Source organism: Lampetra planeri, chromosome 5 (genome assembly GCF_965212315.1).
Source record: "Lampetra planeri chromosome 5, kcLamPlan1.2.h2, whole genome shotgun sequence".
Lineage (NCBI taxonomy): Eukaryota > Metazoa > Chordata > Hyperoartia > Petromyzontiformes > Petromyzontidae > Lampetra > Lampetra planeri.
The window spans coordinates 7,703,620-7,720,712 of record NC_136111.1 but is presented as its reverse complement, the minus strand read 5'-3'; the positions used below and the strand labels follow the sequence as shown (position 1 = coordinate 7,720,712).

The following is a 17,093-nucleotide window of genomic DNA, read 5'->3' as shown; positions in this document are numbered from 1 at the left end:
TGTCACGCACAACGAGTCAGTGTGCAAAATGTCAGCTCGATTGGATCACGGGAAGTGGGTTAAAAAACGACCGAAAGATTTGCACGGCCGTAAACACACAAGCAAGCAAGCAAGTGAACTTAATATAAAGGATTTAAAAACAGAGCAATGTAATACAATACACTATTAGACATTATTGGAATAAATAAATAAATAAAGCCCATCCTATGTGTTAGTGATTTTTTTAAATATTTTAGACAGGAAATGGCAGGAAATTGGTTTTCAAATTTAGATTTTTTTGGGGGGGGGGGGGAACACCCCTAGACCCCCTGGAAGATTCCCCCCCCCCCCCCCCCCATGTTGATTCCATGGCTACGGCCTTGGATTAGAACACGGAGAAGATTGCGAACGCTGTGGGGCACGTTCTGTCGACGCGACAAACCTCACCAATGTTGACTGTGTCGGCGGCGGTGGTGGTGGTGGCGAGTTTGACGACACATTTATATTTACGCGATCTACCACCACGAAAACATAAACCTGTATTATGGATAAAATTGGTGGCGAACGCCTCCTGCGTGTTGATTGTTCAGGTCCTCCTCGTCCACTCCCGTGCCCCGTGTGTGATGACAGCCGATCTCAATTAACAAGATTTCTGGACATCATAAAACGTTTTAATCCGATTAAAATTATATTTACGACCTCTGTGATAAAGCGCTTTGTAGCTCATCGGATTCCTCCAGTATAAATAGAGATTCTGAAGTGGGTTATGCCAATGCACCATATTTCGTCAGCAATTGCCTTGAAAAAGTCCAGCCACGGTAGTGCAATTGTGGCCACGCAGTCAAAACTTTGGGGCCATGCAGTTAAACCACTGCGGTGGTTCTGTGCCCCTTCAACAGAGGAGGCCGAGGAATAGGAGGAATAGGAGGAGGAGGAGCAATAGGAGGCAAAGGAATAGGAGGAGGAGGAATAGGAGGAGGCAGAGGAATAGGAGGAATAGGAGGAGGAGCAATAGGTGGCAAAGGAATAGGAGGAATAGGAGGAGGCAGAGGAATAGGAGGAGACTTCACGACACGAACTCCGTTCTCCTGGAGCCCTCTCGTGGCTGGCAGACATCGACATTGGCATTCTACTCGGGAACGCGTTGGGGTACCACGGGGCGCCAGAATAGAAGATAACCCGCCTGAAGACAAAAATTTAAATAGGCGACGTTTCGGACAATGGCCCTTCGTTCTCTGCTGTGGACAAACGTGTTGAGTTTCTGCTTGTTGTGAATTGTGCCAGTGCACCACTGTCAACGCAGCAGCATCACTGAGCAATGTGCAGTTGTAATCGTGGTGCTCGTTGCTGGCCGCTTCACGTTTCGCTCCTGTTGGTGCCTTGTGCTCAGCAACCGCGATTTATATAAAGACAACGAGGTCCTTATTTTACTTTCTTTGTCGGTGGTCATCGTTTCCATCCCAGTGCCTTACGCACGCACCTCCTCGCGAGCAGCAGCGGCGGAGGCTTTTGGCTCAGCCACGGCCGTCTGGAACGCTCTTCCTGACCCTGTTCAGAAAGCCACTGGGAGCTCTGCACTTTTAAATCACCAGGATTGACGAACCCATTTATTTAAAAAAAAAAGTGCTTTTTGTGTGCGTTTAGCTTGCTGTCCTCCTACCCACCCCCGCACCTCTGATCAGCACGGTTGGCTACATCCACACACGCAAGTACGCACTGACGTAATCGCTTGTCACGGTGACGATGACGTCACGGGGCTATCTACATACACGACCAACATCTCAGTGTGACGGCATCGTCACCGTTCTTGAGCGTGATGCCATCACCGCTGCTCTTGCGATTCAGCGTGACGTCATCACCACAGCTCTTGTTCGCGACCTCATCACCGCCGCTCTTTGGCGTGACGTCATCATCACCACTCTTAACCGTGACGTGATCACCGCCGCTCTTGGGCGTGACGTCTTACCACTGCTTTTGAACGTGACCTTACCACCGCCGCCCTTGAGCGTGACGTCTTCACAGCCGTCTCTTGCGCGTGACGTCATCACAGCCGTCTCTTGAGCGTGACGTCATGTGCTCCACCGGCCCCCACTTCCGTGCGCGCTCTGTCGTCACGTCCGTCTCTCTTCGAGCAAGACCGAGGGCAGCCGAGCGCTTTGCCGCGGCCCGTGAACGTAGCCAGCCGGTCGCTGAAATATCCCCGACCCCGCACCTCCCGCCACCGCCTCGGCCCGTCTGGAGCCGGGATCACCCAGCGCCTCGCCATGGTACGGGGGGGTGGGGGGGGAGAGACGGGGGGGATGGGGGGGAGAGAGACGGGCGCGTTGGGTGTGGGAGCCGCGCTGCATGCGCGCGATTCTTAGGTTTCTTGCGGCTCCGCACGTGAGAAGGCCCCGGGGATTTGACTCCCCCGGTTCTGTTTCGCCGCCTCCCCTCCTCCTCCTCCACCCCCCGAGTCTCGAAGGCGAATCGTTACCGTCTTCTGTAGACTTGGGAGAAGTTGCTGTTGCTGCTGTCAATGTCTTTTTGTTCGTAAGTCGCGCTCGCCGAAGGGGAGAGGCCACACAGCACACCGCGCTGGACCGTGTAAGACGCCTTAGCCTAGTGCAGGCGAAACCGATTGATAGGAGTCGATACGTCGCCAACCGATTGGCTACGTGCGGTGCGAAAGAAGTTCAACATTCACAGTACGTTGACATTAACCATTGTACGGTAGTAGCGAAAGAAGAGTGGTACGGAGGCGGGGACTGATCGTCGGTGAGCGAGTGACTAGCAGGAAGCACAGGTGACGGGTCAGTCATCTCGGGTAGTTAACTCATATTATACCTGGGGCCTCGGAGTGCACCTAGCCTGGCACAAGCGCCGTGACGACGTCACCGGAGTGAATCTGTTGCTGGACCATCAACGTTTGATTTGTACGTTGATAATTATAATGCGTGAGAAGTAGCGTGCTCCTAGTCTCAACACAGCAACCGTAGGTTAGAGATAGATTTACCGTCAAGAAACGTCACTGAACAAAATATTACACGTTACATACTGGGCAGTTCCAAGATTTCCGACGATTTCAAGATGTTGGTAATACTTTGCATAATTGCGAATTGGCTTTTTTTTTACTTGGGCGTAATGTGTCAAATCAATTTGCACAGCAATGGATGTTAATTAATCTGTTCGTGTGGCTTGACGTGCTCAGACGAACTTACATTAATCCATTCATCCATGCTGGGATGACGATGGTGTGTATTCGGTTGAGTATACTATATGTATCATTCAATTGGCCCGTTCGACATATAAGCCAAAAAGTCTAAAACGGCACATAATCACCTGCAAAATGACACCCCGCTTGGACATTATTATTAGGACGATGTTGAAATGTTCAGTGTGGTTGTTGGACTGCTGCACTGAAAAACCGTTAATTCAGTTTTGCAACGATTGTACGTGGCCGAGAAACTGCTGTCAATCGTAGCCAATGTGCGTCATTGCAATAGAAGCTCGATACAAACAAACCTTGTGTTAGTCCCCTTCTGATATAAGCAACGCGTTCTTGCATGACACTATTTGATTGGAAGGAAACGGACAATTTCTGATGCAAGCACACTTCGGATATAAGGACCTCTGAACTTAATATGAGGACAAATTAAATCACGACGTTTCGGAGGCAACACAAGCTTCCGTCTTCAGGTGGCACCGTCACAGCAAAATCACTTGATACAGTAATTGATACAGTAAAAATCACTTGATCTCGTAATTTTGCTGTGACGGTGCCACCTGAAGACGGAAGCTTGTGTTGCCTCCGAAACGTCGTGATTTAATGTATTCTTATTTTATGTTTTACCTACGTAACTTTACCGAAAAAACCAAAGAGTATGGACCTTTGCAGTCACGAAAACTTCAAATCTAGAATTAATATAAGGACGTCTGAACTTGTATTGCATCTAAAAACGTTTGTATTTCACTCGGCAAGGCCCACTGCGCTGTATAGCTCTTTTTTAGAAGCAACCTGGCTACAAATGATAGCTCAACGAAGTGGCTTATCATCATGAAAATGTACAGCAACAAAATATTGTAAACGGATGTTTCTAAATGTGGAGGGAAAAACTGGAGGACCCGGAGAAAAATCCATGCGACCATGGCGGAGAACACAAACTCCAAATATACAGCAGGCGTCGCGGTCGAGATTGAACCCACGACCTCCTGTATACCAGGCGAGGTAGTTAACATCTCACCACATATCTGCTGGGAAGGCCGAAAACCTGACGACTGTGTCCCCTCCACTTGGCTGAATGCCTGACCCCGCTGTCACTCGTGGTCGACCCGCGCGTGACTCCTTGTGTGACCTGTGCCTGTACTTTTTCTGTTCCACGTGGTTCATTGCAGAAACCCATCCTGCTGCAGGGACATGAGCGTTCTATCACACAGATCAAATACAACCGAGAGGGAGACCTGCTCTTCTCCTCTGCCAAGGACCAGGTCTGGCATTGTTTTTGAGGAGAGATCTGATTGCAGGAAATATTTTGTCTGTCCCTGTGTCTGTCCGTACGGCCGTTTGAAAACAAAAACTATGAAACCGATAAACAAATTGATGTTAAACGCCACTGCACAGTTCACCAATACCAATGCTCAAATCTGTCCAATTCCTTTGGTGATTGTCATGTAAATACTTTCTAAAAGGTTTTGTTTTCGAACTAACAGTGTGAATAGCCCACGTGCATTAGAACGCGCTCGTGTATCGGTGTGTCCAGTGCATGTATCCGCACATTTGTGAGTTTCTTTGCATGGCCGCAAATATTGGTCCATCAAGTTATTTCAAAATTGTAAGCATCCTTAATGGATAAACTTGGACAGCTTGTGTACATTCCCATTGTGCCTCTCAAAACAATGGAGAGTGGCAGGTCAAAAACACGGGTGTTTTATTTTTTGTTCTTGCGTGGGAGTGTGTGTGGCCTCCCTTCTTGAGAATGGAATCTGCACCACTTCATCAGAGCCACCAGTGCAGAAACAGTGCAGACAAGCATTGCACCATAGCTCTTTCGAGCATGGAGACACATTGTAACTTACCTGTGTGGTGTGTGTATGTGTCTTTACATTTGTGTGCGAGCAGATTGTGAATGTCTGGTACTCGGTGAATGGCGAGCGCCTGGGCACCTACAATGGACACCAGGGAGCCGTGTGGTGTGTGGACGTGGACTGTATCCTCACGACGGCTGTGTGTCCCGCGAGCCACATCATGGCATGCTACTCCACAATGCTTTGCCACATTGTACAATATGATTTAGATTTATAAAGCGTCTGTGTGGACGTGAAATGTGATCTCATATTTGGACCTGGTTCAGAAATTATGTTTTTTTCATTTTGCAGACAGAGACAGTTATAGGCAGAGGAAAGCAAGGAATGTCTTGAGCCTGGACTCGAACAGGGGCAGGGAGTCGACAGCATGGAAGGCCGAGGGAAGGAAGTTGTGGTGTATGGGGGCAGCATAGCATTATGGTCGCTCATCCCAAGCATTGTCCAGGCTTCAAACCCCTGCTTAGCTTCTGAGATCGTGACGAAATAGGGTTCATTCCGGGTGATCTGGTCATCGGTGATTCGGGGCCTAAGCGTGACCGCATCTGAAGACGCCGTGTTGAGAAGCACGGGAGGAGTTTGTGTTGCAGCAGAATTTCCCTTGACCTGGTGGTGACGATGCAGGGGACACGAAGAACGTACTGACCGGAGCAGCCGACAACACGTGTCGCCTGTGGGACTGTCATACGGGTAAGGCTGAGCAACGAGTGCCTTGTTGTATTTGAGTCTTGTGTGCACATCTGTGCGTGCAAGTGTTTGAGTCTGTGTGTGAGTGCGTATGTGTGCGAGTGAGTGTGTATATGTCTCAGCCTTCATGGGTGCTCGCTAGCAGCACTTGCCTCAACAGTCTGTTAAGGCTATGCAGGGGATCTTTGTGTATTTGTCTGTGTGGAGAGCAGTCCTAGGCCTCCCATAGTTCAACTTGCCCCCAGATTAGCAGGACATGCAGATTAAAGTCTCTTTTTGCTGGGCTGCTGTCTCCTGCCCACTTTGTACACAGCCCACTGGATTTGGGAGTTTCACAAATCCCTGCGTGATCCACCCACCCATGTCCCCAAAACTCTGGTTCACAGGCGTATGCCAGTACGCCCTGCTTATGAGCGATATGACCCCCCCTTAGCTTGCCGAACTAAGCTGTTGAAATGCTGCCGTGCGTCCCGCGGTGCAGGGAAGCAGATCAGCTTGGTCGAGACCAAGTCGGCGGTGAGGACGTGCGGCTTCGACTTCAGCGGAAACATCGTCATGTTCACCACAGACAAGCAGATGGGCTACGACTGCTTCATCCACCTCTTCGACCTGCGGGACCCCAGCCAGATCAGTGAGTGGCGTGGGACTGCAGAGGTTGTAGGCTGGAGGTCGGAGGACCGGCGGCTCGCAGTTTTTGACACCTTTCGTCTTGAGTCTCGGCGGCTAGGATCAGGCGATTAAGCGTGCAGCGATTCATGCCGTTGCGATTCAATAAATTGTCACGATTTGGTAGGGGGGGGGGTTCACAATTTGGAGTCGTGATTGAGGGGCAGGGTTCAATTCAACAATAAAAAATGTTTGGTTCGTTTATACGGTCTTGTTGGTAATGTGTTGTATGTTGTGATAGTCTGTCTTGTTCTCTTCAGGTAAGAGCATATAATTTGTATCATTCATGAATAATTAGATATGTGATCTGAGAATAAGGATAGATTTTAACTAATGAATCAATACATTCCTTCTGCTAAAACAAGCATGGGGCGAAGCGTCTCTCCGTTGGCAGTCCCGTGCTGGCACTGGAAATTCCACTTTAGCATGGCAGGGTTCACTATCTTCCTTCGGATGACCGATGTGAGCTTGCTGCCGGTCACTAGGTGGAGCTCTTGTATCACCACTGCACCCAGAAGCGCTCCCATCACGGTCACAGAGAAGGAGGTCATCCGTAGTAGCCCCGTCATATTTTGTTGAATTGTTGATTAAAATCCATTGTTGCGCGCACGATACGTGCATCGAAATAGTTTTCATGCTTACTCCAAATTATATTTAAATCCTCAGTTGAATGCTACATCATAGGAGCGTTAGAGATGCTGTCACCCAACAGTTTGGTGATTGTGGCTGATTAGCAAGATAGACAAATGATGCCTTTAGACCCATTGAAATGAACAAGACAGGACCTATGAAGTAGGTAATACAAAAGGCAGCACATATGAGACACAAATAATATTCTTAAATCTAATCCTGACTGCAAACAATTGGTATTGATTGCTTCATCCGGGCAGGTAGGAGGGGGGTTGGGTTGAGGGTGAATCGTTAGTGGCCTGATAATCGAATGTATCTTATCTGAGCCCATTCAATCAAATGGCGACTATACATACACTGCTTTATCCAGCTTTAGCCTCATTGAGGGTAGACGCATCATGATGTGGTGGGGGGGGGGTGATGTGTCAGCAGTTGTCGGGGACCGGACCGATAGCCAAATCACTCAGAAATAGCTCATTTTCTTCAGATAGTTGAAGCTAAGCAGGTTTGCGCTTGGATAGTTGCTCGTATGGGTGACCACCATTCATTGACCCCCCCGCGGGCTTGGTTGTCAGCAGAGGGGCAGTGCGTCAAATATCCTCAGTTGTCCATTGCCACTTGTTAAATCCCCCACATGGAGGAGGTATGTATTTTGAACTTCTTTCGCACCGTATGTAGCCAACTGTCCTAATTGGAGGAGCAAGCGCCGCTGGCGAGGACGTACGTACGTAGCCGCAGCTCCCAGGCGTGCTTAGTCCATACCACGGTTACGTGGAGTTAAGCATCGTCGAGATGGGGAGAAGCCGGTTAGCTTGTCTGTAAAAGTTACAGAAATAAGACAGCCGGTGTTAACCGTGCCGCCTGCTCCGCGTGCGTCCCCAGCCGACAATGAGCCATTCATGAAGATCCCGTGCAAGGAGTCGAAGGTGACGAGCGCCATCTGGGGCTCGCTCGGGGAGTACATCATCGCCGGCATGGAGAACGGCGAGCTCTGCCAATTCTGCCGCAAGGTGAGCGAGTGGCGAGGGCGGCGAGTGTGGCAAGAGTTCGGTGTGCGGTGAGGGTGTGTCGGGAGGGCGCGTGGATGAGTGTATGGTGGGATTTAATAATCATCCTGTTCAGAATCCAATCAGGGTCTTTAGAATGTTTATCAGAATATTTATTTAGACAGGAAGAATCCAATGAACCATGAAGCTCTTTTTCGCAGATGTCCAATAGCGTCCACGTCTATCCCCTGCTGAATGAACGCCTCCCCATGCAGTTTCGGTCTAAGTTGCTTGTTTGAACATACTTCGCCACACTGGTTTGTGCGCATGCGTGAAGGTGGAGGAGGACGGCACTGGTTAAGATATTAGCAGTTAGTGCAATGAGGAGAGATATCGAACCAATAACTAGTCCTGGGCCTCCCCGAGGTTGAATTACCCTTACAATTAGTACGATGTACGGTGTGTAAACCTCAGCACTGGGGAGACAGACGTTCGGACATCGTTCTGGTCACACCAGCCGCTCGTACACCGTACGTCGGTGCTCGTCAACAGCAGTCTTTGTGTGCGTGACTGCAGACCGGGGAGGTGCTGTCACGCACCAAGGAGCACACGAAGCAGATCCACGACATCCAGACCTCGCTGGATCTCACCATGGTCATCTCGGCCTCCAAAGACACCACCGCCAAGGTACGCGAGCCACGCTCGCGCACACAGAGCTGAAACCGTCATCAAAAATTAACCTCGTTAGGGTGTTTGTATTTGTTTACCTGCAGTTATATTCCAGTCGCATTCACACCCATTGCGTTGCCATCCTGCTACAATCGATTAACGTCTTTGGAGCTATCGCGGCGAGCAGTGCACTCCCCTGTGTCAGTGAACGGCCCCGCTAGATTTTTCCACAGAACTACATCTGAAGTTTTCTCAAAAAGCCCTTGTTCTGCCTTGTTTGTTCTTTCGAATGTTTTTGTAAAAGGATGTAAACGCGTACAATCTATCAGTGCTCAGACACGCAACTTTATGCATGCATGGTCAGCGAAAATATAGATTAATTTTTTTGTCTGTTATTACACGACTGCTGTACTGAATAGTTTGTTGTTACAGGCGCATGAATGTACACACATAAACGCACGTGTGTGCAAGTGTGCACATTAGTAACGCTGGCGTGCAAGTGGGGGCAGCGGGACATGAAGGGGCCACGGGGGGGGGGGGGGGTGTAATATATTCATTCCCAGGCCGGACTGCGTCGCCCCCCCCCCTCCTGACCGTGCGTGCCGCATGGTCGTGCGCCTTCTCTGCTGCAGCTGTACGACGCCGACTCCCTGGAGCTTCTCAAGACCTACAAGACGGACCGGCCCATCAACTCGGCCGCCATCTCGCCCACACACGATCACGTGAGTGGGGCCATCGGGCCTATTGAGTCAAATTTTGGGCCGCCGTTACATAATGGACCATCGGGCCTATCATTAGAATTTTTTTTGCGGGGGGGGAGGGTGGGCAGCCCCCTGATCTTGGGGTCGTTGTAAAATTGTACCCACTTATCACTCCCCGCTCCGCGATCTCGTCCAGCCGGAGGGCGGTCCTAAATGATATAGGTGAGCAGAGAACGGAAAGTGAATAGGAAGTGAATAGAGCTGTGCATGGCGATAAAGGGCGAGGGGACAGAGCACAGTCTCTAGCCAGCCAATCCGTGGCACTACAAAGATCGACTGCTATAGCCAACCAGAGATAAGTATCCATGCTCCTAATCACACGAGCTGACCTGACCGTACCCCTAGCCCCTACCCTTAGCCGCCCCTCCCCCCCCCATCCATATTCATCAAACGAACATTACACCTCACCAAACGAATATTAGACCTACCATTAAACTGTAACCGCATGGACACTCGCCCTGCCCCTTGCTCTCACTATTTGGCCTACCAAGCAGTAGCCCTAGCCACTCAAGCCAACCCAGTCCATAAAACTACCCCAGACCCGAACATTCAGCCAAGGTTTCATCCATCAGTGGATTGACATGGGGCTGTAACTTTAGATTAATATTGTCCTTGCGTACCGGCTATTGGGGCAAGTGCTGTCAAGGTTTTATTGGGGATCAGCCTTTATCTCCCCGGTGGTGATGTTTACTCACCATGCCAGCAACTCCTTTCAGGACGAGTTGACCTAGGGGAGGCTTGGGACCAGTTCAGATAATCGTCACCGGTGTCGAACTCGGATCGCCGGGTTTGTAGAAGAGCGCGCTAACCGCTACACTAAAGCTCTGTGTACGAACGCACACCCGCAGATACAGACACACACACAGGCGTATACAACAACTGTGCTATGTGACGGTGACATCACCACCGGCGCTTGTGTCCGGCTATGTGCACTTTGTCGCCGTGAGTCTGCATGCCTAAAGCTGGGCGAGCGGCGGGTTAAGGTGGGGTTGGCGGCAGGGGGTGGGGCGAGTGGGGTGCGCGAGCGTGGCTCGTAAATCCAGGTTACGTAAGGGGGGGCTCCTGGCGGCTGTGATGCAAACGCAGTAACGTTGGGGGAGGCAGGGGGGAAGGGGGGGGGACCTCAACCCCGCCCCCCCCTGCCTCCGCTGTGTTGGTGCTGCTGCCCTACGTGGGAGTGTTACGGGTCACGGAGAGGACAGCGAGGATCCATTCGTGATGACAGTGGTGGTGATTGGGACAGCGATCGTGATGGTTGTGGTGGTGATTGGGACGGCGATCGTGCTGGCTGTGGTGATGGTGGTGGGGTTTTAATGTCGTGGCGACCCTCGTCTCGCACAGCCTATTGGCTGAGACGATGGTTCTGTATTAGATGAGGTAAGGGTTCTGTGTCGGACGAGACGAGGTTTCTGTATGGGATGAGATGAGGGCTCTGTATAGGATGAGCTGAGGGTTCTGTATAAAATGGCATGAGGGCTTCGTATTGCATGAGAACAGGGTTCTGTATCGTATGAGAAAGAGGGTTCTGTATCGGATGAGACTAGGGTTCTTTGCCTGATTAAAATGAGGGATCCGTATCGAGTGAGCAGAACATTCTGTATCGGAGAACACTCGGGGCTAATGGAGCTCACAAATCTGTGTTAACGAGACGACAAATGAGAAACATTGAGATGGTAAAATCACAAATTCTTGCATCGGTCCGTCTTCAATAATTGGCCTGGATAAACAAACAGTTGTGTTTGTCATTTGCGTCGCTCGAACGCTGGAACAGTTATCGCCTTTTGTTCGGTACATGTACTGGACACGGCTACGACGCTGCGCATATTTATCTGTACCCTGACTCTTCAGCCTCCTTCGTTAAGCTCTTCAACGCTATCCTGCAGTGCCACCGCTCGCTATAATCGCCGTGTCATCAGCATCATTATTTTTGTACTGTAATGCCCTGGTTACACAGGCTTTAACCTCCCCAGGGAATCGACGCTCGATACTGGGGATCTCATCCACTGGAAAAGAGGCTCACGGGCGCGCGTGTATGCGTGTGTCCGTGTGTACGTCCTGGAGGATGTATTACTCTATTTCACGCGCGGTTGCGTTGGCGTTATCGGGTGGGGGGGAGCCACTACCCCTCAGCCCTTCCACCCCCGCAATCACCCACCATGATTAACGAGCGTCGATCCGGGAGCGCGCGTGCGTGCGTGTGTGCGTGCGCGCGTGCGTGCGCGCGCATGGACGTGTGCACGCGCGTGCATTATCGCAATAATTGCCATCGCCTTTGCCGGGAGAGCGAGATTTTTGTGCCTTAATTATGCACGACTGTCACGGGCAAATGAGCATGGAGTGTCGCCCAGTGTCGCCCTGTGTGAGTCCAGCCCGGGGGTGTGGGGTGAAGGAGGCGGGGGGGGGGGCAGCGGAGTGACGGCAGTGGTGAATGGGTGGGTGGAGACGTAAGCGGCGGCGGAGAGAAGAGGTTGTTTCCTTCTCCGCCCCACAAATGTTTCCCTCTTTCGCTTTGTAATTGATGACCCCTGCGCAGCAGCGTTGTTGCCGCAGATGTTAATCCTGTCACCGTCGGAGGAGAGCGTTCCGCTGTTGGGGAATGGGCCCGGCGAGCGTGTCGCGTCGGGAGTTGGTGCTTTGTCGGAGAGCGACGTCTGTTCGTGTTCCGCGTTCAAACGTTTGCCCGATTTTTTTCGTTGTTTTACAAATTAAATCCCAGTCGTGCCGTCGGGTGTTCACTGGAGAGAGCCGACACTGCCTAAACCAATTCTGCAGACTACGTGGATGACCCACTGAGACGAGACTTCGATGGCCTGCGGCCCGTAATATTTTCTGTGGTCTATCTCACACAGCTGTGCAGACACGTGATTAAGCGGTTCGGTGTTGGATAGCAATGGTTAATACTTAATGTGTAACTCTAATGCCATTACTAATGGCAGAGACTTTTCCAATCCTTTATTGGAATGTGAAATTGGATGACCATGCACAGGTGGATACATTTTTACGATTATGTTCGCTTGTAAACCTTAAAAACTGATTCCAAAAACAATTAAATAGTGTGAAGTGATGGTATCAGCAGCTTGGGTTGGCACTTAGTGATTTTATATTCACACCCCAGGGGGCATTGTTTTTCACGTTCCCTTCCACAGTAAATAAATTATTATTATTTTCAGAATTTTTGCCAAAACACAATTGAATGTGATGGGGTATTTTGTACAATCATTGGTGACTGAGACCCATCGGCGTTGTCTCCGGGTCCTCTCGTCTTTCCCTCCATATTTAGAAACAGGCATTTAGAGTATTTGGCTGCAATATAACATTTCCTACATAAGCCACTTTGTCGAGCGATCATTTGTGGCCAGGTTGCAAATGAAAAGGGGCCATCCATTTAGTAGGTACGCAAAAATCTGTCATAACTTGACCCCTCCCCCCCCTCCCTGTACGCACGCGTACTTTTTACACCCCCCTCCCACCTGCGTACGTACGCTTGACGCACCCCACCCTCCCCGAATCCTATAAAACGGCCGATATTTAATCCACGCATAAACGATCAAGGATTAATAATATTAACGTGTTTAAGCAAACAGACAGTCCACCGCCTCACTACCTAACTCATTTGAAAGCCAATTTAGAACAAATTATTATCGAGGCTTCACCCCCCCCCCCCCGTTTCCTATGCGTACGTACATTGTCAGTAGACCCCCCCCCCCATACGCAAGTGTACGCATTTGGGTTAACCTCCCTCCTCCATGCTTACGTGCTAAATGGATAGCCCCAAAAGAGCTACCATTGCTCAGAGGGCCTTACCTAGTGAAATGGAAAAATAGTTTAGTTAGCTTGCTACGCTTGAGAACTCTGATCCAAACCCAGCTATTCTGCATTGCTGGCTCAGTGTCTCTCCCGGCCTCACTCCTCTGGTTTCCCTGCGCTCGGTATCTTCAGCCGCGAGGTGTGCGGCCGCTCACGCCCAGCATCCACCCTCGCCCCCTTTACAGGTGGTGCTGGGAGGTGGGCAGGAGGCCATGGACGTCACCACCACGTCCACCAGGATCGGCAAGTTCGAGGCCAGGTCAGTGGGGCTTCCCCCGTACCTCCGATTCCCGCGCACCTCCGATTAGCACGGTTGGCTACATAACGGTGCGAAATAAGTTCAACATACGTACATACATGCACTTTGCCAGCACGCATGTATACACAAGACAAAGGTAAAGATCCCCCGTATAGCCTTACCATACTTTTGGGGCAAGTGCTGTTAGTGGGCACCTATGAAGGCCGGCACGGCACACGAGGGGGTGCGTGGCCAGCGGCACACGCGACCGCCTTTCTCTCCCCAGTTGTGATGTTTATACACCACACCGGATACTTATTTTAGGACGAGTCAACCTCGGGAAGCCCAGGAGTGGTTCAGATAATTGTCACTGGTTTTGTCCGTGAATGGGAATCGAACTCGGGTTGCCAGGTTCATAGTGAAGTGTACTAACCGCTAGACTACCACTCTCCATACACACGCACACATTCAGATACAGACACACGCAGGCGTATACAACAACTGCACCATGTGATGGTAACATCACCAAAGGCGCTTGTGCCAGGCTATGTGCACTTTGTTGCTGTGCAAAGTGTGTAGGATGTCACGGAACAGGTCCAGGTGTTTATGGGTTCACTGAATGTGATGGCTGGCAGAGGCCGCCCCTGTGCTGCCCACTTTGCTAACTCGCTGTGTGTCAGCAGCCCGGAGCTCCGCTCATTGTTGTGAGCCTGCAGACACACCCCCACACGGGCATACACACCTGCACGTGTACGTCAACACAGAGACTGCCGCACTCGCATGTACAGATATTCACTTACACATGCTCATGAACACAGACACGTGCGCACATGCACACACGCTCCTAATTAATGCACACCATTACCCAATGAGCCGTACAGCCGCACGTGCTCGTGCAGAGTGGCGGTAATGGGCAGAGTGCCGATGGAGCGAGTGAATGAGTCCCGATCGCTCCCTCTTAGACGCGCAACATTAGCCCGCACTGGAGCCGGGGCAAGCAGGAGGAGGTAGGGGCGGGGTTGGCTGAGGTGGGAGGGGGGGTCAGGGGGGACGAGGCGGTGGTGGCGGGGGGGGAGATCAGCCATTCATTTTGTTATTATTTGCAATCAGCACTTAGCCTGTTTGAATGCAAAACAAAAACAATGCTTCCCTTATATTAATGCCGAAATAGTTTTGCTTATAATTGAGCCGAGTGCTCACAACACAAGCGACCGAGCGGTGGCGCCATTGTCAGCGGCCGACACTGTGAAGCAGGTGAGCCGAGTTCGATTCTTGGCCGGTCGTGGGCCAGTCGGCGTTCACCAGCGCGGTGAAGTATGGTCAAACCACGAGTGATACGATGCGGAGAGAGGCCTTTCACCCAAACAGTGGGATTGATCGTGGCTGACGATAGCAATAATGTGTAGGCCTCATTGCAAGGTGCTTTCGGCAGGAATGGTTCTATTATTATGTCAAGGATTCCTATGTCATTTCATATGTTTCATTCACCCCACGTGCAGGTTCTTCCACCTGGTGTTCGAGGAAGAGTTTGGCCGTGTTAAGGGCCACTTCGGGCCCATCAACAGCGTGGCGTTCCACCCCGACGGGAAGAGGTGAGCCGGGATTGAGGGTTCATCGAGAGACTCCTGAGCCACCCACCACTAGCTGCTAATTGCCCTGGGTTCGAGATCCAGAGCCCTCAATCTGTGTGTGCCTCTCTCTCTCCCAAGAGATCCGTGTGAGATAAACGTACCGCAGGTGCTGTCGGCGAGCACCTGTTGAGGCTGGGTGCACGAAGGGCCGCTGTGGGCAGAACCACGCACGCTGCCTTTGCCTTGCCAGTGCTGAAGCTCACGCGCAGTGGGAAATGGTGTTAATTTTGGTGTTTTTTTGGGGAACATTTGGCCAAGACTAATGAGTGTAGCAGCCAGGGGATGGAACGCGTCCAAGAGGATTCCAACCAACGAGTCTGAGTAATGGAATCCGCTCGTGTGCAGGTGCTAAGTCGCAGGATTGCAAGAGGCGGCCATGGCTTGGGGAGGTCTTCATCCAGCAGTGTATTGATCGTGACCGGTGATGGCTATGATGATGATGATGATAATGATGTTAACTCCCTCGCCTGGTATGCAGGAGGTCGCGGGCTCGATCCCGATCCTGACACCTGTATATTTTGAGTTTGCGTGTTCTCGCGGATTTTTCCTCTGTCCTCCGGTTTTTCTCTCCACATTTAGAAGCAACGTGCGTTTAGAGTATTTGGCTGCGACACATTTCCACGTGATAAGCCACTTCGTTGAACTATCATTTGTGGCCAGGTCGCTTCTGAAAAAGAGCTGTATAGCTCTGGGTGAGCCTTATCTGGTGAAGGAAAAACAGTTTAGTTTTATTTTTCGATTTAAAGCTTTCGTGACTGCAGGGATTCATCTTCTTGGTTCTTTCGGTAAAGTCACGTAGAAGGGAAGTAATGAAATAATACAAATAAAACACAATAAAATAATTCTCACGACGTTTCGGCCACAACGCAAGCAGCCGTCCTCAGGTGAAAACCAGGTCCGTCGAGGCGACAGAGTCTGAAAGACTCTGTCGCGACAGAGTCTGAAAGACTCTGTCGCCAGGTCCGTCGAGGCGACAGAGTCTTTCAGAGTCTTTCAGACTCTGTCGCCTCGACGGACCTGGTTTTCACCTGAGGACGGCTGCTTGCGTTGTGGCCGAAACGTCGTGAGAATTATTTTATTGTGTTTTATTTGTATTATTTCATTACTTCCCTTCTACGTGACTTTACCGAAAGAACCAAGAAGTTTAGTTTTAGATGTCGAAGTATAAACGGATTGCCGTGCGAGCGGTGTACGCGCGTCTCTCCCTTGCCAACTCCTGCCGCCCGCTCTCCCTGTGCCCCCGCAGCTACAGCAGCGGTGGAGAGGACGGCTACGTACGCATCCACTACTTTGACTCGCAGTACTTCGACTTCGAGTTTGAGCACTAGGACGGCCGCATGTGGAGAGTACAGAGAGAGCCGCACGGGGTCGGCGAGGCTGGCGTGGTGCGGAGCGTCGTGGACGCCTGGCTCGCTGGCTGCGTCGTCAGTTGGGACGCTCGCTGGCTCAATGGCTCGCTGGCTTGCTTGCTCGAGTGCGACCCCGCGTGTCTTCAGGCTGGATGTGGCCAGGGTTCACATGTGGTGTGGGCACCGTGCGGAAAAAATTTAATAAAAAATGAAAACAACATAGAAGGAGTGAGGACCATGAAAGCGTGTGCGTGTTTGTGTACATACGAGTTGTATGGGTTTCTTGATGGTGAATGATGAGTTGGTTTTGTAAGAGTGCATTAGAATTCTTATTAATGGTCTCTATGATCCACCAACCCTGGTTTCGAAGCATTGAATGTCATGCGTGTACCCGACATGCTTACCTTAACAGATAGGATAACCTCTCTGTGTGTGTGCGCGCGCGCATGGTGTCTGTTTGGTGCTGGCCACACCACCCCCTCGTGCGCAATTCCAGCCCTCGGAGGCACTCGCTAACCGCACTTGGCCCAACAGCCTGTATGGTTGCACGGAACATCTTTTGCTTTGTGAATGTCTTGTGTGTAGGTCTTTGAATATCTGTGCATGCATGTGTCAGTGTACAGGTATCT

At 50.9% G+C, this 17,093-nt stretch overlaps 1 protein-coding gene across 1 annotated transcript; it reads left to right on the top strand.

Moving 5' to 3' along the window:
• Positions 1 to 2,075: 2,075 nt before the first annotated feature.
• On the top strand, positions 2,076 to 16,684 carry EIF3I (eukaryotic translation initiation factor 3 subunit I). The gene is made up of 11 exons (XM_078594293.1): positions 2,076 to 2,246; positions 4,354 to 4,446; positions 5,078 to 5,165; positions 5,665 to 5,730; positions 6,209 to 6,358; positions 7,906 to 8,033; positions 8,586 to 8,696; positions 9,311 to 9,400; positions 13,432 to 13,505; positions 14,984 to 15,076; positions 16,362 to 16,684. Exons 1-11 carry the CDS (start codon positions 2,244 to 2,246, stop codon positions 16,441 to 16,443), a joined length of 978 nt encoding a protein of 325 aa, XP_078450419.1. The 5' UTR covers positions 2,076 to 2,243; the 3' UTR covers positions 16,444 to 16,684.
• Positions 16,685 to 17,093: the final 409 nt, after the last annotated feature.

What these genes read in the sequence shown, in the direction of transcription:
- EIF3I (XM_078594293.1), top strand. An exon ending in TCTCCTCTGCCAAGGACCAG is followed by an intron (nt 4,447 to 5,077) that starts GTCTGGCATTGT and finishes GTGTGCGAGCAG; the next exon opens with ATTGTGAATGTCTGGTACTC. An exon ending in CCTGTGGGACTGTCATACGG is followed by an intron (nt 5,731 to 6,208) that starts GTAAGGCTGAGC and finishes CCCGCGGTGCAG; the next exon opens with GGAAGCAGATCAGCTTGGTC.